Genomic DNA, 22,354 nt, shown 5'->3' with positions numbered 1-22,354 from the left:
TAGATACCAAAATATAAAAATTTTATCAAATACAAGCACCAAAATACACCCAAAAATAACACAAGTACCATGTTAAAAAAAAAAGTGCCTTGGCACATTCAATAATTTAGTAAACACCCATTTATGAACATAAAGCATGCAATCTAAAAGAAAATGAAGAAAGATTAAAAAATTGCTTAAGTTATATTGTTGGTTATTTTTAGTTTATTTATTTTTTTGAATTAGAATTAAAATTTTAAAATTCGAAAATATAGAGACTTAAATATGATCAAAATGGAGAGTTAACGACTAAATCCATATCTTAATTGAATCCGCAACTTACGCAAATTACAAAAATTGAAAAATAAAATTTAACCAAAAATCAATTAAAATACACGCTACACGAACATCAAAAGTAGGGGAAAAAACGAATTTTTCAGCATTATTGATTAATATTTATGATAAAGCAAAAGAAAAAATTGAACCTACTCTAACATCAAATGCAGGAAGAAAACTCACTCATTTAGCAGATTGTCCCAGAAATTCCTTCACCTTTGCAATATATTCAGTCATTGCTTGTTCTTTGGTCTTCCCTATGTTTTTTAAATTAAGATACAAAGCACATCATTCTTTTCAGGTTAATTGCATAAGACACACTTAAACTAAAGTATTATTCCAATTAGATCCCATCATCAGTCTAGCAGATAACATTGATTTTAAAAATGCTTATTAAATCCACATGTTTTTGAAAACGTAACCATGTCAGATCCGGGGATGCATTTAACAAAAAACTAGGAGCGGGGGCAGGAAATTCTTTATATATATATCCCTTTTTAACTTTAAGAAAATAGTATAATGGTAAAATTGTACTTTGACCCTCCAAACAATTTTTTAGTTTCGCACTTTGACTAAAACAATTTCTGGCTAGATTGATAGGGAAAAGAAAACCCTTGATTGGCACAATACGTTAGTTTAAGGATCCAATGTTTTGAAGTATATTACTAATTTAAAATTTATTTCATAATTTGAGATGTCTAGTGCAATTAATCCTTTAATTTTTTTATTTTTTTTCATTTTTATACCTTCAACAGCTTTCCAAGCATCCCATTTAGCTCTGTCTGTGGGGCTTAACATTCCAGGACGATCTGCAAGATGTATAATCATATATTATCTATTAAATATAACTATTACATTAAATTATTAAACTCAGTTAAAAATGATAAAATTTATATTTGTATATATAAATATATTTATACTTAGATAATTGAAGTATATTTGAATATATAATAAAAATTTTTAAATTATCGATAAATCTAAAATGGTACAATAAAATACAACAAAGCCAGTAAAAAAGGTCGACTGTATGAAAAGGCAAACAGAAGAATAATAAAATTATACTTTAACCCTTTAAAAATTTATAATTCTCACCAAAAAAAATACCTTCTCCTACCAATAGAGGTATCAATAGCAAAACAAAAAATGATAAACTTATCGATATTGCACCAATAAAAAAATTATTTGGTCCACTCCAGTAGAGCTTAAGTAAAATAAAACACCACCATATGCTCTATTCTATTTCATTCATTTAACCCTACTTGTGGAAAACGGAATGATCCATAACTGTGATTTGCGTACCCGTATTAACATTTCCAACCATTGCTTGTTTATATAAGCCGTATAATATCAGCTTATCTGCATCTTTTGTTGATGGAGGCAAGGTTTTGGCCTTGTTAGCATACTCTTGGAAATCCTCCTATGCACACAACATAAACGTTTACAAAAAGAAGAATAAAAATTTTTTAATCTTAAAAATGATATTATTAAAACGAGAAATTACGGATTTTAAAAACATAAAAACATACCACTAAACCCATGTTTTGGTTTTTGAGTTTTGTATGTAACGATAGCTGATTGTTGTGAATCAAACATGAAAGCTTAGCTGATATAAATGGCGAAAATAATTTTTGTAGAAATGTTCGTATGACAATTGGTCATTTGTGTTTCTATGTAGATGAACATGAATTTTAAAAGTAAATGTTTTTTAAAAAAAGTGGTCCTACCATTCGGATTTTTCCACGTGGAACCTGAATTCATGGACCATTTGTGGATGTGACTGAGTCTTGTTTGAATTGTTAGTAGAAACTAGTTACTGTTATTGTGAACAATAAATTGTCGTGGTCCTAAACAAAGGGACTCCTATCTTAATTCTTGTCTACTGAATTATCAACCTACCTTAATTATTAGGGTTAAAAATAATAATTTCTCGTATGGGTTAACTTTTAAATGTTATAATTAAATTACGAGATTAAAATATCATTTCAATCAAGTCGTTTCATTAGTGTATTGTTAATTTTGGTATTAAATCTCTTTGGATTTGATATAAATTCTTTTTAAACACCGTTATAACCATATTTTCTGAATCCACCTCACGAGCCCATGCATCGTGAGTCAACATTTGTCACTAATGAGGACGACCTTGCAAGCTGGGACACCTACGAGTCCAAGACCTTGATCATCGAGATCACTTACTTGATATGGATGAGACGTTTGTCACTCACATATATTCATTTTCTTGGATATGGCAGCCCATACCAAAGACATGCTAGGACAACCTACAATGACAAGACACCAATAGACCAGCTAATTCCTATGGAGTCCAAGACCAATATGTGGGCGAACTCAATAACTTAAAGGCGCCTGGAAAAGAGGAAGAGCACCTTCTAGATTCTAATCTCTCTCCTCCTCTCGTCTCCTCTCAAATTCTCTCTTGAATAACCATGCTCCAACCATCCTAATCCTCTTATGGCTTTTCGACCCCCAAGATGAATCATTCCAAACTACCACAACCTCATCATTATATCAACAAACACAAATTAATTAATTTAAACACATCAAATTCAAGTTGATATTTAGAATCAAGTAGCGACTAAGTTGATCGAAGGATCTAATTAGTATGATAATGATGCTTTAAGAACTCAATTAGAACATTTTTAAAGTGTGGGACTAATTTAGAATGACATTTGGTACCATCAACAAAAACTAAAATTTTTAAGATTACCTAAAGAACAAGATGGCATTAAAAAAAGAGTAAACTACACTCAATGTCACTAAACTATTAGTAAGTTTATGTTTGGTCACTCAACTTTAAAAAGTTTCGTAATGGTCACTGAATTGTTTGAAAGTTTTCATTTAAGTTATTGAACCATTCAAAAGTTTTTATTTAAATCATTGGGCTATTAAGTTTTTTTTAAAGTTCGATTAACAAGCTTCAAGCAACGATTTGACAATCAGTAATGTGGATCAGTACCCATCAACGAGTAAAAGAACATACCTTAGATCCAAGTCGATCTAATGATCAATTCCAGAGATCAAAGAAGAAGTTATTTAAATTTTGATTCGCAAATTTATGACGTTCAAAGTTGTTTCATGAAAAAAAAATTAAATTGTAGAAGAGAATCATAATACGAGCTTTCAATTGGTGCAAATATAGAAAGTCATACAACAATAATTTTAATAGTCCAGCGACATAAATGAAAAATTTCGAATAATTCAATTATTTTATAATTTTTTAAAAATTAAATAATCAAAATATAAAGTTACTAATAATTTAATGTACTTAATTGTAATTTACTAAAAAAAATTATAAGATCTTATCGACAGATTGATAATCTAAATGGATTTAATTAAAATTCAATGAGAGGAAGTGGGAATTCCTAAATTTTCATTTGATGAAATAGACCCGACACAAAGAGCATTGGTGGGTGGGGGCAAAGTGAAAGCAAAGTGGACAAAATCTAATCCAAATACTGTCTGATGGAGGGACCGACCGTAATTGGTAATAAATGTGGCATCACATTTTTTGTGGTCGATGCTAATGAAGCTGCCCCCATATGGGGTGGCTCATCGTGGTGGACAGATTCCCCCACGTGGGAACCCATGTTGCTGCATTCATATGCTCCGTCCTTTTTGTACTACTATAAAATTATTATTCAATTAATGGATGACTTAAAACTAAATTACTTTTTTAAACAAAAGTCTTTGAATTATTATTTTTTATTTTTGTTAAATCTTTACACCTTCTTTTACATTTAAATGGGTTTTTTTTATATAAGATATTATTTTTGTGGATTAAGTTTTAATTCAATTGACATCGGTATTATTGTTAGTGTAGAAGGACGTAAGTTCGAGTGTGTTAAAACCTGTTATCTTCCTATTTTAGAGGAAGTAGTTCTAGGCATCAGTTTTTAAATTATTAATAAGTTTACATTTTGGTTACTCAACTTCAGAATGTTATAAAATGATCACTGAACTATTTGAAAATTTTTATTCAAGTCACTAGGTTGTTAAAATCGTTGTTGTATGATATTTTCCATTCACATTGCTTGCATCAATCGAAAATTTTTCTTCCCCTTCTATTTTATAGTTCAATTTTTTTTCAAGAAATAACTTTGAACGTTACAAATCTACGAACCAAAGTCCAAACAGTTTTCTTCTCAGATCTTTGACACTGACCATCAAATCAAGTTGGATCTAAGGTATCTTGTTTAACTCGTTGATAGGTACCGGTCCACTATACCGATCGTTAAATCATTGCTTGAAGCTTGCTAGCCACCCTTTTTCTTTCAAAAAAACTTAACAACCTTATGACTTAAATAAAAACTTTTAAATAGCCCGGTGACTATTTTATAACTTTTAAAATTTAAGCGACTAAAACATACATTGACTAATAATTTTTATTTGTCAAATTCTACTTCAAACACGATAAATCACAAAAACTAATTGAGTATATTTTTAATAAGAAAACTAGTCTCCCAGTCTGCAAAGTGTAAATGGGGGATTCAACCTTTTGATCTTTTCTTCATGTTTTGTCTTTTCAAGCATCTAAGAAAGAAAATGTTTTGATAGAGTACAAAGAAATAATAAAATTACGATAAAATTTTACTTTGGTCCCTAAATATGAAAAAATCAATTTAATTTATTTAAAAATAGTAAAATTATAAATTAATACATGATAAATTTATATTTCGATCTCTAAAAAATTTTATAATTCAATTTTGGTCGTTCTTAAAAAAAATTGATTTCGCCATTGTTTATACCCTTCGTCTCTTTTTTATTTCAAAATAAAGGAAAGGTTTTTTTCTATAATTTTTCAATTCAATTAGTGTTTCATTAATATGTGAAGACTAAATTATATTTATCAAAAATGAAAGATAAAAGCAATTTATATGCGCAATCACTAAATTATCCAAAAAAAAATTGCATATTAAAAAGTATTTGTCAAATTTATTAAATATTAGCTCTTTAAATGAATAAAAAAATAATTCAATCATATAAAATAATATAAATGCGGTCATTATTGATAACCGTCCAAATCATTGAGGTTCTAAATAGTAATTAAACCAACTTTTGGATAAGAGAGAGATTTTAGTAATATAAAATTACAATTCGGGAAAGTAATACAATGTGACATAGTTTAGAAGTTACCATTTGTCACACTAATAAATTACCACGTGTACATATTATTCAAAGTTGAAAATTGATTTGTATTTTAATTTTGCATTTAAATGCTTAAAATTAGCTTAATCTAGCATTGAATTTCCGTTTGAATCAGAACATGGATATACATATACATATACATATATGTCAGTATTCCCTATGATTATGCTTTGTAGTAGAAATATTACTAAGTATTACATTAATTAAATAAATACTCCAAAAATTAATATTTATATTTTCTCAACAATTTTATTATAGGTTCTGATCATATTTATTATTTTTATATCAATGTCTAAAATTATCAAAAATCCCTCCCTGACAAGATCTGCTCATGGGTCGGGCCACCCGGTCTAGACCGATAGTCTACCCAATAAGTGAGAGGGTTTGGGCAAAAATATAAGCCCGAAAAACGGGTTTGGACAAAAAAAATAAGGCCCGTTTAAAAAACGGGTCGAGCCTCGGGTAAGTCATTTTTGGCCTGGCCCGAATTCACAAAAGGACAAAAAAATTCTGTTATTTTCTTGTTATTTTCTCCCTAACTTGTTATCATTTCACTATTATGTTACTACCATTTTGTTGTTATTGTATAACACTTGTTTTATTGTTAATTTTGTTATTATTTTAGAGGCGTTTGTTTGTTAAGTTGCATGTATCTTACTGCTTTTTACATATAAATGTTTTTAAAAATTTATTTTCAATTTGTTGGGAAATATTTATTTTAATATTTTTAGTATTTTTGATGTGTTATATATATTTAAAAATTATATGAAAAATTAATACAGTCAAGCCGAGCTTGGGCAAAAATTTTAGGCCCATTTTTCAGATACGGGCCTGGCAAACATGCCTAAATTTTTTATTAGGCCTAGCCCATGAGCACCTCTATCCCCAACCTACAAATAAGAAGATAATGCACTTAAGCGCACTCGAATCTACGTCCTTTTGTATCAGCAACAATGTCCATATCAATTAAACTAACACTCAATCAGCTTAATTGCGGTAATACTTTCTCCACAAGTTGCTAAAAAAAATTTTTAAACACCCCCACTGATTATGTTTGTTGTTTATACGTGCCATGTTTAACAATTGTTGACTTTTGAGTAAATATTTTTTTAATAATAATATTTATAAAATTTTGTAACATTTTTTAAATAATTTAATATACTATATTTTAATTAACACATAAATAACCCATACGTGGCACGAAGAAAAATAATAATTAAATATATATTTTATTAATAATAGGATTGGCCCAAAAAAAAGCTTTGCATAATAAATTTATTATGTTAATAAAGATTATTAGTGGGAATCTTACTTTCTATAGTCGCATAATTATATTGGGATTCAAAATGTTAACTCAAGCCAAATATGATATTATTATTGGTAAGCTATAAAATTAATCACTCAATTATGTTTTTAGTTTTATTTTAGTTATCTATTTTTTTTAATTTAGTCACTCAACTTTTCAGAATTAAATATTTTAGTCACTCTCCTATTAATTACCGTTAGATGAGTGATGGAAAGCTGGCGTAGGCTTATTTTTATTGGCCTAATAACAAATTTAGCCCTCAACGTTTATAAAATTTGTCATTTTAATTCAATTCTAAAACAATTCAATAAATTTAGTCCTCAACGTTTACAAAAATTGTCAATTTATTTCTACTTCTAAACTTTTCAAAAAAATTAAAATTAAAATTGGCCCCTTTTTTAAAGCTAAATTTTGCCCTCAAGCTTTTGAAAAGAGTCAAATTTGACTATCAACCATTTGAAAAATAGTCGAAATGATTTTTTTAATGAGAATACTAATTAAAATGTTAAATTTTTAAACACAACAATTCATGTGTACTCCATGCTTTTTTTTTTAAATTTTTATGAACTTTTTTATATTTTTTAATTTAAAATTTGATTATTTTTGTTTTTTTTATCTTTATAATTTTTGAATTATTTGTTGACGTGACACATAAGACAAATGATGTTATATTAGAATAATATGCACATGGACTTCTATATGAGTTGTCACGCCAACAACGCTAAAAACTAACGTTTTAATCATCATTTTCATTAAAAAATATTTGACTATTTTTTTAAAGGTCAATGGTCAAATTTATCTCAAAAAAAGAATAAGTGTCAAATTGATAGAAAATGTAAACGTTGAGGGTTAAATTTATCATTATGCATTTTAAAACTATTACAAAACATTTTTTTGAATTTTTTTCTTGTTTTAAAAATATACAAATATCTAATCTTCACGTAGTGAAAATAATGCAATTAATTTTTTTTTCAACTTGGACATGTCATCAATGCTTTTCAAACTCCGGTAGTCCAAGTACATCAATTTTTTCAACTTGGACATGTCATCAATGTTTTTCAAACTCCGGTAGTCCAAGTACATCTATCAAACAAACAAAGTCCCAAAAAACTTAACCCATAAATTAAAAATACGAGTTGAACTGAACCAAGGGAGATAACTTTATCTATTCCATGCCCCTAGAGATGCCACACACTAACAACTTCACCTTTATCTAATACCTATAAATCTATTTCATGTTCATTTCTTTACGAATAATTTGATATATTTTTCTTTTTTTTTATAATTTATTTGTACTTTTTAGATTTTTAAATATTTTTATCCAAATTTTTTAATATTTTTTGAATATTTTAGAATTAGAACTAAAATAAAAATTTTATAGACGTCGAGGGCTTAATTTGTTAATTTTCTTTTAGCTAATTATCTTTCTAAAGGAGGAAAAAAAGAAAAGTTGAAAATGAAACGTTCCTTCACAAACTTGAAAATCAGATGGTGGGACCCTTAATCATAGATGACAAATTTCCCATCATTTTTTAAACGCCACGTGGAAATAATCAATATCAGACCCGGATAGCTATTTTTCCAAATAGAAAGGGTAGATTTTTTTATAGAAGGATTAATTTTAAATTGCTTTTAAATTGATTTTATATAAAAAAATCTTATGATAATATTTGTTATTTTTCTAAAAATTAATATTTAAATGTTTTTATAATTGAGTTGGTATATCGTTAATTCGTGACATCAATTCAAACTCAGATTTTTATAATAGTAGAGATATTTAAAAGCCTCACCAGTGGCGGAGCTAGAAAAATTTTAGGGGGCGGAATTAAATTGCATATTTTTACGATGGTAAAAATATAATTTTACTATTTTAATAATCTGTATCTTTATAATTTTTACATGATTAAACCAATTTTTTATTATTTTCGTGAGGCCAAAATGTAATTTTATTATTACTAATTTAAAATTTTATAAACTATAAATGGCCTAAATAAAAAAAATTTCCATTTTAGGGGAGCTCAGGCCCCTACCTGCCCCTGGCTCTACCACTAAGCCTCATAGATACCGAATCAAATTGGTCTATTCATCCTTACACTACTATAAAGAATCAAATAAGGCTAAATTTTAACCAAGTTATTAGTTGTTGTTTAAGAGAGTTAATACTTTTAAAGCTTATATGGTTCTTCAAATGAAATATATATTTCATGTAATTTTTAAACATTAAATGTTAATATTTGGCCTTATTTGATTATTTCTAATAGTACGTACATACACTAAATTGATCCATTTCTTATAATAAAGGGATATGAAAGGTAATTTGTAAATAATTTATTTATTTTTGTGATATATATGAATTTATATATAATACTTATTATTATATATGATATAAGGATAAAGAACAAAATTTGTTTAAGGATGGAATTCGAGATTAGTGTCAACTAAAAATTTTATTTTGATTCATTTATTATTTTATTTATGATTCACGTGTAATTTAAACCCGCAACAATTATACATTTTGGATATTTAAATTCACTTTATATTTTTGCTAATGATGGATTTAAAATTTTACTTTTACTTTTTAAAGCTTTTATTTAAAAAAATAACTTCAAATTAAATATTTAGTGAATAATGTATTGTTAATAATTTGAAAAATCAAGTGCTAAAAAAATATATTTTAATATTTTAATATTGAATTTTATAACTATAGAATTTATATTAAAGATTTATTCGGTAAAATAGTAAAAATTAAGTATTGAATGTAATTTTATTGTTTGGTCAAAATAAATCTTAATTTTGAAAATTAAATTTAATCTTTATTTTGTACTATTTTGAATAGTTTTGGATAAAAGTTGAACATATAATCATTTTTCTTGAAAAAGAGATAATTTATTTCAAATATACATATTTAAAAATTGTTAACATTTTTAATAATGAGTTTATTATTCATTGAAAATTTTATATAAAATAAAAAATTAAAATTTATTAAACACGTTATAATATTTAAATTTAATTAATGGAATAAAATGTAAATGTTGGATCTGAAAAAAATACATTTTATTTTTTTATTTTATATAATTTTTTAATCAGTTCAATCACGGATACAATTCTAAAAATATTGGTTAATAATATTAAAAAATAAATCATTATTAAATAATTTAATCAAATATTTAGACACACAAAGAGAGGGGGGTTCGAGCGTGACTGTCAAAATCTACATGTTGTCTCTCTCTCTCTTTCTCTCTCTCTATCTAAAAACTCTCTCAAAATTCAGAAAGCTATTTCTTTTTTCTTTGGTGGGTGCCTGAGATTTTAACCGGCAATATTTTTCCACTATTCCTCGGGAATCCCTCGTCTTCTTCTTCCTCACAATCAGTATCTCCTCCTTCGCAGGATATAATGGTCCAGGTTTTCAAGGTAGTTATATAAAAATTAATTATAAAATAATAATTTATATTTCTATCTTTAAGAAACCATCTCTTTCCCTATCTTTGTTTCCTTTTCTTTTGTACTTAAATGAATGTGCTTTTAATTTTTTTTTTCCTGGGAAGTTCTGAAGAGTTCATCTTCTTTGAATTTAAAGCAAGAAAGTTTGTTTTCTTTTTCTGTGTTTGATTTAATTTGATAGAAGCTATGTACATTTTTGTTGTTTTTTTTTATTGACATTTTTATTTATGTTATGTAAAGATTAATAATGGTTGCCTCTTTATTTGACAATTTTTGATTTTATTTTTGGGGATTTTTCATTGAAACACTGTGCTTTAGGTTAGGTTTTTTTTTCTGAGTACATTAAAGAAGGTTACCTTTTATGGAAATGGGATCTGCTTTTTTCTCATCTCATCATAAATACTAATAATAACAACAACAATAATAGTAAAAATAATAAAATAAACAATAATTTTTAAGTACTCATAGTTACTAATAACATTATAACAATAGAAAAACACAGAAGGATTAAATCCCAATTTTTACTTAGTGGAGGGACTAAAAGTGGAATTAACCCTTTATTAAACAAAAACTAGTGGCTTTTTTACATTTTAACTTTTTTTTTTTTTTTTGGGTTCAGGTCTGGTTTTTGATCTGATAGAACTCTGACTCTAAAAAGTGAAAATAATAATAATAATAATGGAGGATGAGACATATTCAGGGCTAGGGAATGGGGGTGAAATAGATACCAAAGTGGTGCAGACATTTCAGAAGAACTTTGTGCAGGTCCAGAATATATTGGACCAGAACAGGTTGCTGATCAATGAGATAAACCAGAACCATGAGACCAAGATCCCTGACAACTTGACCAGAAATGTTGGTCTAATTAGGGAGCTCAACAACAACATAAGGAGGGTGGTTGATTTATATGCTGATCTTTCAACTTCTTACACCAAATCCATGGATGCTTCTTCCTCTGATGGGGATTCTAATGGTGCCATGAAATCAGGTGGTAACAAAAGAAATAGGCCTGCTTGAGTTTTAAAAATCATGGATAAATGATGGGTTTTTGTTGTTATCGTTGTTATTAATCTCCTCGGGTTAGTTCGAGTTCGTGATTGTCTGTCGCAACAATATTTTCTCCCACCTACTACACCCTTGTTATCATTGTTGTTATTAGTAGTAGTAATTCTTTTGCATGGTGAGAAATGAAGAAAGTTTCTCAGAAATGGTTAGATTATGTAATTGGTTAAAATATGTTTGAACTCGTTTTAATTTTTTATACTTGAAATTTAGTCTCTTTATTTTTTTAGAATTTTAAAATTTCGGTTCAATTATTAGCTCCATTGAAGTTTTGGTTAAACTCTTCTATTGAATTCATTGGTGTGATGTTTTAAAAAAATAAGTTCACTCGGTAGTCATGTAACAAAAAATCATATTTTATGAATCTAAATTTAACAAATACTCGACTTTTTATTTTTATTTTTATTTTTATTAGATCCTATGTTTTCACGTCTCTTGATTTTCTTTTTCCAACTCAAAATTGGAACAACAATGTATGCAATAAGGGAAAGTAGCTTTAAATAATCTGTTTGGATCCCAATCACACATCACCATATGAACATAATTTCAAATGAGAGATGATGAGCTTTTGACTATTATAAATTTTTTTCTTTAAAAATAAGAATTTTGTTGTTGTTGTATTTATTTATATAATTAAAAAATTTCCCTTATTTTTATGTTAATGATTCGTTAAATTATGGATTAAATTTTAAATTAGTTTCTAAATTAAGTGTTTAAATTATTATATTGTTTTAATAAAACCCTTTCGTTAGCAATTTCGTTAACTTTTTCATTAGTAATATGTGTCCTCGTATCATTATAATTTATGATTATATCTATTCATTTTAACACAATACGTAGATCCATTCTTCAATCAATCATTTTTATCTAATATTAGTCTTTTGTCTCTTATTATCTTATCTATAATTTAAGCCCATGTTTATATATGTTCTTTTTCACTTATTTCTTCTAATCAACAATATCATTACAATTAATTATCATAAGAATTAAATTGAATAATTAATTTAATAAATTTTACAATTATATTAATATTTACCATCAAATTTAATTATTACAAGTGGGAATTATGTGATGGGGTCAAGATAAAATTAAAAACTTTGGGAGATCAAAGTTATTTTTTTTTTAATTTAGTATGATTCTCATGCTTTTGTGCTGGATTGATTATCTATTTGTGTTTAAATTATGGAGTAAAAATTCGAAAGTTAAAATATACTCTAATCATACTTTTTTTAATACATTTAGGCTCTCATTTTTTTATTTAGAAATTTCGGTTCAATTATTGTCATTATTAAAATTCATCTATTAAATTCACTGGTGTGACATTTTAAAATTAAAAAAAATCACTTGATAGTCAGCTAATAATAAAAATAATATTGAAATTTTTGTTCTTTAAAAATATCGATTCGAACTCGTTATGATAAAATATTTTTTTATATGTAAAGGTTAATTTAATAGTTTATTTAATTAGTTATGTATGTAAAGATTAATTTAATTCAAAAAATTAAAAGGTATATTCTAAACTTGTCATGTCTCTCAAACCTTAACCTAAATAAAAATAAGGTGAATGTGATTTTAAATGCCAAATCTAAGTTTTCAAATCTTATCCTTAAAATAAACAAGTAGATTCATGAATTGGGTTAGTTTAGCAAACATGATAGTTGGACCACATTAAAGGACCATCCAATCAAAAATAATCCTCATTTTCCTTAAAAGGGACTACATTTATGTACTAATTACATTTCAATTATAATATTCTTTTTATTAGAAAATGATGGACATTGATTAATTAATTAAATTTTATGGTAACATGCACATTTAGTCTTCCAAAAGAGGCATAGAAATGGGTTTTGGTCCTATTTTAGATAAGTTCATTGGGCAATTGAATAGGAAGTTGGTCCTAAGAAGAAGTCAATGTAGCGGCACATATATTGGTGGGGATGATGAGAGTTCTCCCTTATGGCCTTAAAGCTTTTCAGGAGATTCCGGCTGTAGTAGTTGAGTAAATTCGGATGAATGATTAGCTCGTGCGTAGTGACACTGAAATAAATTTGTAATTAATTTCCGTTTTTCTCTAAAAAAAAATTCTTTATTTTTTTTTCTAAATAAACCTTTTGTTAGGTCACTTGAAGAAAAAGCAGTTGTCTTTTTTTAACATTTCAAATGGAAATTGTTTATTCAATAAGATAATATATTTATCTAATAATAATTAAATAATTTTGTAATTAGTGCTAATAAGTAACTTTGATGGGACAAAATCTTAAACAAGATGGATATAAGTGACACTTTCTGTGCCTAGCACTAAAGAAAGGCTTTGTTTATTTTTTCCCTTTTTGTTGTGTGTTTGAAAAGGATAGGATTAGAGTCATCTTGTTCCTTTGAAAAAAAAAAGTCAACTCCCTTTTGATAATAATAAAAGAGTTTGATTTGTATAGTCTTACATTTCTAATGCTTAAGATTTTGGAATGTGATTGTGACATTTAAATTTCACACTTCTTCTTTTTTAATAATAATTTTGTATTCTCAATAACATTAAAAGCTAAGAATCGAATGGGGCATTATACAATTTACGAAGAGATACTTCAGTTGGTGAAGATACAACTTTGCAAGAGTTCAACGAAGAAGCATTAGTGTTGTGCACATAAAAGTTACATATTTATTGATTGGTGGTTTGAATCCTAGGCGCACATTATCCATGATTATTATTGTGTACAAAACTAATGCTTCTTCCCCCTCTTTCTTGAAGTATACAACAACTCTCTCGGAGGATGAGGACAAAACCTCGACACGAGGATAATATCTTCAATTATTGAGGCTAGTGTCGGTTGCTTGGTGGACGATATTTTGAAGACTTCTCTTGTAGGAGTCAATCTCCCTCAACAATAAAAGACTAGCCCTAGTGGAGGTTGCAAGGTAAAGGCCCATATGCCTTGGTTGGTGGTTTCTCCAAAATTATTATTGTGCACACTTCAAATACTTCTCCAAGGAGCTAACCCGGCCCCTCTTAACAAGTAGTATCTATTAATATTGTTAAAATTGTTGGTGTCAAGTGTTTTTTTTTTAAATTCATTTGATAGCCATATGATAAAAAAGGACATTGTAGTGAATTTGAGTTTAATAGAGAATTTTAAGGAAAATAATAATTTTTAAAATTCATGTCAGCATTTTAATTAAAATTAAATATTTAAATTAATGATAATATAAACATTGATATACCAAATTATGTAAAAAAAAAGTAAAGTATAACGATTAAATGTTAAATTTAAGCGCATGATAAGGACCAAAATTAAAATTTGAGCTTTTCAATAAAATCTAAAAAGATAGTATAAGGACCAAAATTAAAATTTGATAATTTTTATATAATCTAAAAATTTAAAATTAAAAATTAACCATAGATTAATAATATATATAAAAAAAAAGCCATGACTACAGATTATAGATTTTGAATTTTTTTTCTTTACGTTTTCGTTCATTTTACCTTTGATTTTTTAAATATATATATTATCAATTTCTTAATTATTCTTATTTTAGTTTGATACTTAAAGCAATTAATTTGGGATTAAAAAATTTAACTATTCAACCATTTATTCGGTGCTAACTACGTTACCCTTTTAATAGAAATTGAATCATTTTGTTGCCGAATTTATAATACAGTCGAACTTGTTCAAAGGTTGGGTAGCTCACTCAATCTTCTATTTCCATCCAATTCATATCCGACTTAATTACTATTTATTAAGTTAACACTTTTATTTAAATTTAATTATTAAAATAAAAATATTTCCATCCAATTCGTATCCGGCTTAATTACTATTTATTAGTTAACATTTTTATTTAAATTTAATTATTAAAATAAAAATATGTTAACAAAATTAAAATTTAATAACTAATTAAGCCATTTTAATTACTAATTAAGCCCACACTTAGTATAAAAAGTGGTGGATTCATCTTTACTTATCCAAAGAGTGTAATTGGGCCTTAAAAACTGAATTTGGGTCGGATCTTATGAACAAACCATTTTAAACCCTCAAAACAAATCCATAACAATCAAACCCTAACCCTAAAAAAGCCCATTTAGTATAAAAACCCTAATCAGCAACCCACTATATCTTACTCCATCTTAGTCACTTTCGATCCTCTCATCTTTAGGGTTTGCGGAGCTTCAGCCGTTTCACACATCTCACTTCTCTGCAGTTTCACTCCCTTAGAGAGAAAAAACCATGGCGGCCGCAGCTCAAATCAGCAAAAAGCGAAAGGCATTTCCTTTCCACCTTCCATTTCTTCTTCCATTTCTTTAATCTTTCTTTAACTGATTACTTTTTTTTTTTTTAAATTTCAGTTCGTCGCTGACGGAGTCTTCTTCGCTGAACTCAATGAGGTCTTGACTAGGGAACTGGCCGAAGATGGATACTCTGGTGTCGAAGTCAGAGTTACTCCCATGCGTACTGAGATCATTATCAGAGCCACTCGTACCCAAAATGTTCTGGGTATTTTTTCATAAAAAAAATTGCTTTTTGATGATGGGTATTGATTTATAAATTTTAGGTCTTTTTTAAAATTTGTGATTGATTGTGGATTATAGGTGAGAAAGGGAGGAGGATTAGGGAACTGACCTCTGTTGTTCAAAAGCGATTCAAGTTCCCTGAAAACAGCGTGGAGCTTTACGCTGAGAAGGTCAATAACAGAGGCCTGTGTGCCATTGCTCAGGCTGAGTCCCTTCGCTATAAGCTCCTCGGAGGTCTCGCCGTCCGTAGGTATATACTCGAAATCGATTTGTTTTTTTTTGCAGATTTGAATCCTGTTATGCAAATCTTATTTGTTTCATGTGTGATATATGAAATTAGATCATATTTTCTCTGTTCAATTAATGCCTGCTCAAATGCATTCTATTTTTTTATGTTTAATCTATTATTTTTAATTTTCCATTGTGATATGTGTTTTATTTCGTATGTGAATGTGATGATCTCCGAGATGTTAAATGGACTGATGTATGCGTGTTTTGAAAATAAATGTTTGCGTTTGTTTGTGTTTTGGCTATAGGTTTTGTCATCTATAAAGCAAATAGGTTATTCTTATACCGATTTTGTGTCGGAAGATGACAAGATCGATCCAATCCTCCGTTAACATCATCCTGTTTGAAATCCAAAGGTTTTCATACAGTAACATTTGGAGGTTACACTTGAACTGTTCTCAATATCGTTATTCATTTTACTAAAATGTCTGTTTATGCAAAACTTATTTGTTCATTAACGTCATCTACAAAGCAGGTTGGTGTTTCACTACCAATTTTTTGTGTCGGAAGGTGACAAAAGTAATTAGATATTATATTTCCTTTGTTTTATTAACCTGCTGAAATGCATTTCATCTTCATGCAGTAATATTATTAGAGGGAACAATGGTGAAAATTTTCTTATTTTTTACTCCCTTTTGTGATATTGATTTGATTTTGTTTTTGCTTGCTAAAATGATGTGTTCTTGGATGTTTGATGGACTGATACAGCGTGTGTGTTTTTGATTTACTTGGTTCTATTTTGACATTTTTGGCTTTAGATTTTGTCATCTATAAAGCAAATAGGTTATTCTTGTGCCGATTTTGTGTCGGAAGATGATGAGATCAATCCAATTCTCCTTTACCATCATCCTGTTTGAAATCCAAGCGTTTTCAGACTGTAACATTTAGGAGGATACATTAATATGGTTCTCATTTTCCTTGTTCATTTTTGGTGCAGCTATTTAATCTATTTGTGTGTGTACATTACGGATTTGATTTTGAATTTGCTGACTTGTTGATGTTATATATTGTACAAGTTTGTCAATTCTTGTTGGTATGCTCAAGTTAAATGTTGTAATGGTTTTTACAGGGCCTGCTATGGTGTGCTTAGATTTGTCATGGAGAGCGGAGCCAAGGGTTGCGAGGTTTGTATACCAACCGATTTCATTCATCATATGATTCTGGATTCTTTATCTTGATTCATTTTTGAACTTGTATTTCCGCATCCTTTATGCTACAGGTTATTGTTAGTGGAAAGCTAAGGGCACAACGTGCCAAATCCATGAAGTTCAAAGACGGATACATGATTTCTTCTGGTCACCCAGTGAACGAGTACATTGACTCTGCTGTTCGACATGTTCTTCTGAGACAGGTTTGCTATCCATTTATCCACTCTTAGTGCTATGCCCTGTTTGATTTCTGTTTCTGATTGAATTCATTGGGGTTAACGCAGGGAGTACTGGGCATCAAGGTGAAGATCATGCTTGACTGGGATCCAAAGGGTAAGCAAGGCCCAACAACTCCACTCCCGGATCTTGTCACCATCCACCCTCCCAAGGAGGATGAAGTTATCAAGGTGGAAGCACCTGTGCCGACCGAGATTGAACTTCCGCCAGTGGCTTAAAGCCAATGATAACTGTTATGATAGTCATCTATTTGATATTTGGAGCATGTTAAGTGTCTTAGATTTTGTAGTTTTTAAGTTTGGCACCTAAAATGAACTTATGCTGGATGCTTTTTTCTGAATTTTCCTTTTGTGTTTCTCAAATTTTGTTATACTTAAAACTTATTACTTGATAATTTTATTCAAGGATTTTTTATTCCTTTTTAAGATTTTTGACTTCCTTTTTATTCGTATGTGTTCATATATTATACATGTATATGTAAGTGTAACCATGGAGTAGCTATTAAAGGTTTTTTTTTTGCGATGATATGAGTATAAATGTTGTTATAAATCTTTTCTTAGGTCAAAGTATTTAGTATTTGTCATTATGTTTTAGTTTTGTTGATGTTTTTATTTTTTTATCAACTGAAACGTCATTCAACATAAAAGCCGGTACAAAGGAGGTGGGCCGAAGTCCAAACAAGAACATAACAAAATTTAAGGTTTAGCCCTCAAAAGTCACCCAGAAACCTTAGGGACCTAAACAACCATGGGTGGCGTTAGCGCACTTGGAATGGGTGGGAGGACCAAGGTTGGGTGAAATGGACAGTGCAGTCAGCCAGAGAAACAACATCTCTAGAAGAGGCCAGCAATTGAAAGCCCACAAATACTCGCCGGAGTTGTTGCGGCACTAGGGAAATCATCAAACGGCGGAGGAGCAAAGGCTGAGTCATACCCTCAATGGACCAACCATAATGGCCACCAGGCAAGGCCTGATGCGATTACACCAATCACCATCAAACATCACCACCGACGAATCTCCGACACTAACGTCGAGGTTCCAACACAATGAGCAAGAGCTTCGATAACGAGGGGGACGAACAAAGAAGAGGCAAAAAAAACCATAACCAAATGGTAGAACAAAGTCGGCCCGATCGAGAAAAGAAGGGAGAATACCCCTTGGGAAAACGCGACACCGCCTCGCACTGGACGGAGGGGCGACTTGAGTTATTTAGCCAAAAGAAAAGGCAATGGGAAATGAAAGGTCTTCAAAAGAGAAGGGAGATGAACAGAGGATCAGGGAGAAAGGTCGAAGGAATGGCCGGCCCAAAGGCCACCACTGGCGACTGAAACCAATGAACAAAGGCTCCTCAAATGAAAGAGAAAGCTTTGGGAAAAAAAGTTGGAAAAGCCTGTTGATAATTATCATTGTACTGTTTTTTTTTTTAAATTTACCACTCTACTTTAACCTATAATGAATTTTGTCACTTCACTTTTATTTAATTGAATTTTTAAACTAAATTTGATTTTTTTTATGAAATTCTACTATTCAATTTTAATTTAAATATGCTATAATTGTATTTTTTTTTGTAAGTTTGAAATTTAGTCTTATTTTTTATATTAAAAAATTTCAGATTTAGTTATTAATACCGTCAAAATTCTCCTGTATTTTAAAATTAAAAAAAATCTACTATTATTCTCCTATTATGTGTTAATGCCCAACCTGGAAGGTCATGATGTTCCATGCTCCATTGGGGTTTAGTTTTTTAACTGCCGCAATCCTTGAAACTAATTCCTCAGGGACTAAATGCTGAAATTTACCAATCTCCATTGCTTGTAACCATGCAACGTAGCTTTCCATGCATGTTCTCTAAAGGTACAGTGGCTTACCAACGGCCCACATTCTGACACCCATTGGTGTCACCAGAAGTCAACGAATCCGTTGCCAATTTAGATATATCTGTGACATTCCTTTTATATATATAGTTGTATAGTTTATATAAATTAATGAAATAATAAAATGGCTATATAATTAGTTTATAAAGATAATGTAGTTAATATACTAATTATTTTACCCTAAAAAACAAGTACTTATTTTTATTTAAAATCCTAGTTTGAGTTGAATAACGAAAACCCTAATTCTACTATTATTCGAACTAGAAGCTACTGTCCCTGCAAGAAACAAAATCTTCCAATTACTATATATATAAACACCCTAATTGATAATCTTCACTGTGATTAACTGCATATTTCTTTGTTTCCTTCTTTCTTTTTCCCAATAGATTGATGGCGTCTTATGATTTTAGCAACGATGTTTTATTTGAAATTTTCTCAAGGGCTGATTTGAAAACAATGAAAAAGTGTAGGGTTCTTTCGAAAGAATGCAAGGATCTCACTTACGAATCTACCTTTATGCGGCTACATTCTCAAAGGATATCAACAATGGTGGGATATTTACTTCAATGTTCGAAAAACTTTGGATACAGTTGGAGACATCGATTGAGTTCCAACTTTGTGTCAATAGCCAATTCAGGGCTCGAGCCAAAACTAACTCCGAAATTTCTTAGTTTTTTACCCGAACCTGTTCAGATTGTAGCGACGGTCAATGAAGGTTTGGTTTTATGTAGCACGAGACTACATGGAGAAAACCGGTTTTATATTTGTAAACCAAGTACTCAACAGTGGGAATTCATTCCGGCTCCAAATCCTCGATTTTATAGGTCAAAGATAAGCATGTTGGTGCTCGGATCGAACCCTTTACGGTTCAAAATCGTCGGACTCTCCGACAGCATAGATGATAAACACTCTGAATCAGACTCCGAATCGGACCTCGATTCGGAGTATTCCGACAAAGAAGTTAATCACCGTGTAGTTTCCGATGAAAACTTATGGCACTGCGAGATATTCGATTCCAAGAGTTGGGAATGGAAACAATCAGAGGATTTAAAGTTGACATACCGCGACTTTTTCCGGAAAAGGCAAGGCGTTTCTGCGTGCGGCGGCCTCCATTGGCTTATTTTCAACAGAGAACAAGACAAGGACATTGTATTATCTTTCGACGGTAACAAAGAGGAATGGACAATGGCTTCGTTGCCGAACTCACTTCGTCGAAAAGAATATTGGGATCAGATAGCACTTGTGTCGTGCGAAGGGAACCTCGGGTTGGTCAACATTGATTTTAAAACTAAGATGGTGGATGTTTGGGTTTTAAACTACGAACACATATGGATTAGAAAACACACCATGAATTTGATCAAAGAGCGTTATCTTACTCGTTTTCATTCGTTTTACGGTGCTGACACTCTGGTTATGAAGGATATGTGGAGTGTGTATTTTTATAATTCCAAGACTCAAAAATTCGATCGGGTTACAGCTGATAATCAAGATATAGATGCCGCATATTTTATTCAAACGGATTTTGAGTCCGTTCAGCTGAAGCCCGAGTAACATATAAATATATATTGATTTATAAATGTTTTAGTTCTAAAAGTTTAATTTAGATATAAAAATATGTTTTATATTTTATTAATTTCTAAATAGTTAAACGAGTCTATGAGTGAAGCTGTCTCAAAAACAAGCCTAGACTTGGAAATTTACTGTGGTGTTGTGTCAAATTTATATTACGTCTCTCTGTTCGTGTCTGTATTGTATGTATCTGTGATTCATATGTATCAAAGTTAAGATTATGTTCATTTTTCTGTACGCAGCATCTGAAAAATCGAATTCAATGCAGTTATCAAATAAAAAATGTTAACGATACATAACTTTTTAGTGTATATGTTGAATAATTATGTGAAGAAAACAAGAAAATTTGAGAAATTGCAGGGACTTAAAAAAGCCAAATTTATAACTGGAAACATAAAAAAATAGATGAATAAGCTAAGGAGGTAAGTAAATATCACAGCATGTAAACAATTTAAATGGCCTCAGCTTCGCTTAACAGGGTCAAAGTTAGAGACACCAATGACAGCTCCAATAATGGCGACAAGCACAACACCGCCAGCAGCAATGCTAAGCAAGAAGTTCTTGAGAGAAGGGGTAACCCCATCAGCTGCTTGAGCTATTTCAGGGACCATCATTGATGTTGTCATTGCAGCTGCTGTCAACATAGTCACTGCCTTCTCCTTGTTTGAAGAAGAAGAAGAAGAAGAAGAAGCCTTGACTTCAAGTTTTGTTGCATTGGGTCTTGTAGTTGGGGTGGCAGCCATTGATGAATGCTTGAGTGGAAGTGGGTTGAGGAAAGGGTTGGGGATGGAGACTTTGGTCTGGGTGGTGGGTGATAGTGGCAGTGCCATTGAAACAGCTGAAGTGGAAGCCATTGGTGCTGTTTGTGGAACAAAGATGAGGGGGATTTGTTGCAGATGTTGGGGGTTTTGAGAGATTGGTGAGGAATATTTGAGAGGTGGGAATTTGGGTTACGTGGTGGATTTTGAAGTTGGGATTTGGAGGATAAGGCTATCTTATTGGTCCAATCCTACATCAAAGTTTGAAATTTGGTTGGGAATTTTAGATAGAAAATATAATTTTTCCCAATAAATAAAAATTCATTAATAATAATAAAGTTAGATACTGTTAAATGGGCCGAACAAGAAAGCCCAAGAATGAGTCCAAAACCCAACCCCCCCCGCCCAAAAAGAAACCTTAATGCTGTTCTTTTGTCACCTCCAAGCAAGGAGGGATAACACTTGGACCCTGCGAGAGCATTGCACCTGGGTATGCATGCGCCATGCCATCGTGAAGCCCGCTGAGGTACCACTGTCACTATCTCGGAATCCAACAGAGGAGGAGCCAAAGCTGAAACAACATCAGAAACTCAGCAGATAGCCACCATGCATAAGGAAGTGTGATAGCACAAATTTCATCGGAGGGTTTGGACAAAAGAAAGGGATTCAAAAAATAGGCTTGAGTAAAATTTAGG

At 30.2% G+C, this 22,354-nt stretch overlaps 5 protein-coding genes across 5 annotated transcripts; 3 read left to right on the top strand and 2 right to left on the bottom strand.

The window, feature by feature from the left end:
• Positions 1-281: 281 nt before the first annotated feature.
• Positions 282-1,979, bottom strand: LOC107932226 (acyl-CoA-binding domain-containing protein 1). The gene is made up of 4 exons (XM_016864187.2): positions 1,842-1,979; positions 1,615-1,732; positions 1,062-1,124; positions 282-572 (listed from the first exon to the last, which is right to left on the bottom strand). Exons 1-4 carry the CDS (start codon positions 1,851-1,853, stop codon positions 499-501), a joined length of 267 nt encoding a protein of 88 aa, XP_016719676.2. The 5' UTR covers positions 1,854-1,979; the 3' UTR covers positions 282-498.
• Positions 1,980-9,970: 7,991 nt separating this feature from the next.
• Positions 9,971-11,519, top strand: LOC107932202 (protein ELF4-LIKE 3). Its single transcript, XM_016864153.2, has 2 exons — positions 9,971-10,195; positions 10,845-11,519. The coding sequence occupies exon 2, from the start codon at positions 10,904-10,906 to the stop codon at positions 11,240-11,242; it is 339 nt and encodes a 112-aa protein (XP_016719642.1). The 5' UTR covers positions 9,971-10,195; positions 10,845-10,903; the 3' UTR covers positions 11,243-11,519.
• Positions 11,520-15,376: 3,857 nt separating this feature from the next.
• On the top strand, positions 15,377-17,883 carry LOC107932229 (40S ribosomal protein S3-3). The gene is made up of 6 exons (XM_016864189.2): positions 15,377-15,537; positions 15,621-15,768; positions 15,864-16,035; positions 17,143-17,197; positions 17,293-17,424; positions 17,506-17,883. The coding sequence occupies exons 1-6, from the start codon at positions 15,502-15,504 to the stop codon at positions 17,674-17,676; spliced, it is 714 nt and encodes a 237-aa protein (XP_016719678.2). The 5' UTR covers positions 15,377-15,501; the 3' UTR covers positions 17,677-17,883.
• Positions 17,884-19,698: 1,815 nt separating this feature from the next.
• On the top strand, positions 19,699-21,778 carry LOC107932211 (uncharacterized). The gene has a single exon (XM_016864172.2). The coding sequence runs from the start codon at positions 19,723-19,725 to the stop codon at positions 20,881-20,883; it is 1,161 nt and encodes a 386-aa protein (XP_016719661.1). The 5' UTR covers positions 19,699-19,722; the 3' UTR covers positions 20,884-21,778.
• LOC107932230 (uncharacterized) lies at positions 21,266-21,755 on the bottom strand. Its single transcript, XM_016864190.2, has one exon. It carries the CDS (start codon positions 21,753-21,755, stop codon positions 21,363-21,365), a length of 393 nt encoding a protein of 130 aa, XP_016719679.1. The 3' UTR covers positions 21,266-21,362.
• Positions 21,779-22,354: the final 576 nt, after the last annotated feature.

This window comes from Gossypium hirsutum, chromosome D07 (genome assembly GCF_007990345.1).
Source record: "Gossypium hirsutum isolate 1008001.06 chromosome D07, Gossypium_hirsutum_v2.1, whole genome shotgun sequence".
NCBI lineage: Eukaryota > Viridiplantae > Streptophyta > Magnoliopsida > Malvales > Malvaceae > Gossypium > Gossypium hirsutum.
This window is presented reverse-complemented; position numbering and strand designations above follow the sequence as displayed.

What these genes read in the sequence shown, in the direction of transcription:
- LOC107932226 (XM_016864187.2), bottom strand. An exon ending in GGTTGGAAATGTTAATACGG is followed by an intron (nt 1,125 to 1,614) that starts GTACGCAAATCA and finishes TACATCTTGCAG; the next exon opens with ATCGTCCTGGAATGTTAAGC. An exon ending in TGCTTGGAAAGCTGTTGAAG is followed by an intron (nt 573 to 1,061) that starts GTATAAAAATGA and finishes TAAAAAACATAG; the next exon opens with GGAAGACCAAAGAACAAGCA.
- LOC107932202 (XM_016864153.2), top strand. Translation starts at nt 10,904, where the DNA reads ATGGAGGATGAGACATATTCAGGGCTAGGGAATGGGGGTGAAATAGAT.
- LOC107932229 (XM_016864189.2), top strand. Translation starts at nt 15,502, where the DNA reads ATGGCGGCCGCAGCTCAAATCAGCAAAAAGCGAAAG. An exon ending in GCGGAGCCAAGGGTTGCGAG is followed by an intron (nt 17,198 to 17,292) that starts GTTTGTATACCA and finishes TTTATGCTACAG; the next exon opens with GTTATTGTTAGTGGAAAGCT. An exon ending in GACATGTTCTTCTGAGACAG is followed by an intron (nt 17,425 to 17,505) that starts GTTTGCTATCCA and finishes GGGTTAACGCAG; the next exon opens with GGAGTACTGGGCATCAAGGT.
- LOC107932211 (XM_016864172.2), top strand. Translation starts at nt 19,723, where the DNA reads ATGGCGTCTTATGATTTTAGCAACGATGTTTTATTTGAAATTTTCTCA.
- LOC107932230 (XM_016864190.2), bottom strand. Translation starts at nt 21,755, where the DNA reads ATGGCTTCCACTTCAGCTGTTTCAATGGCACTGCCACTATCACCCACC.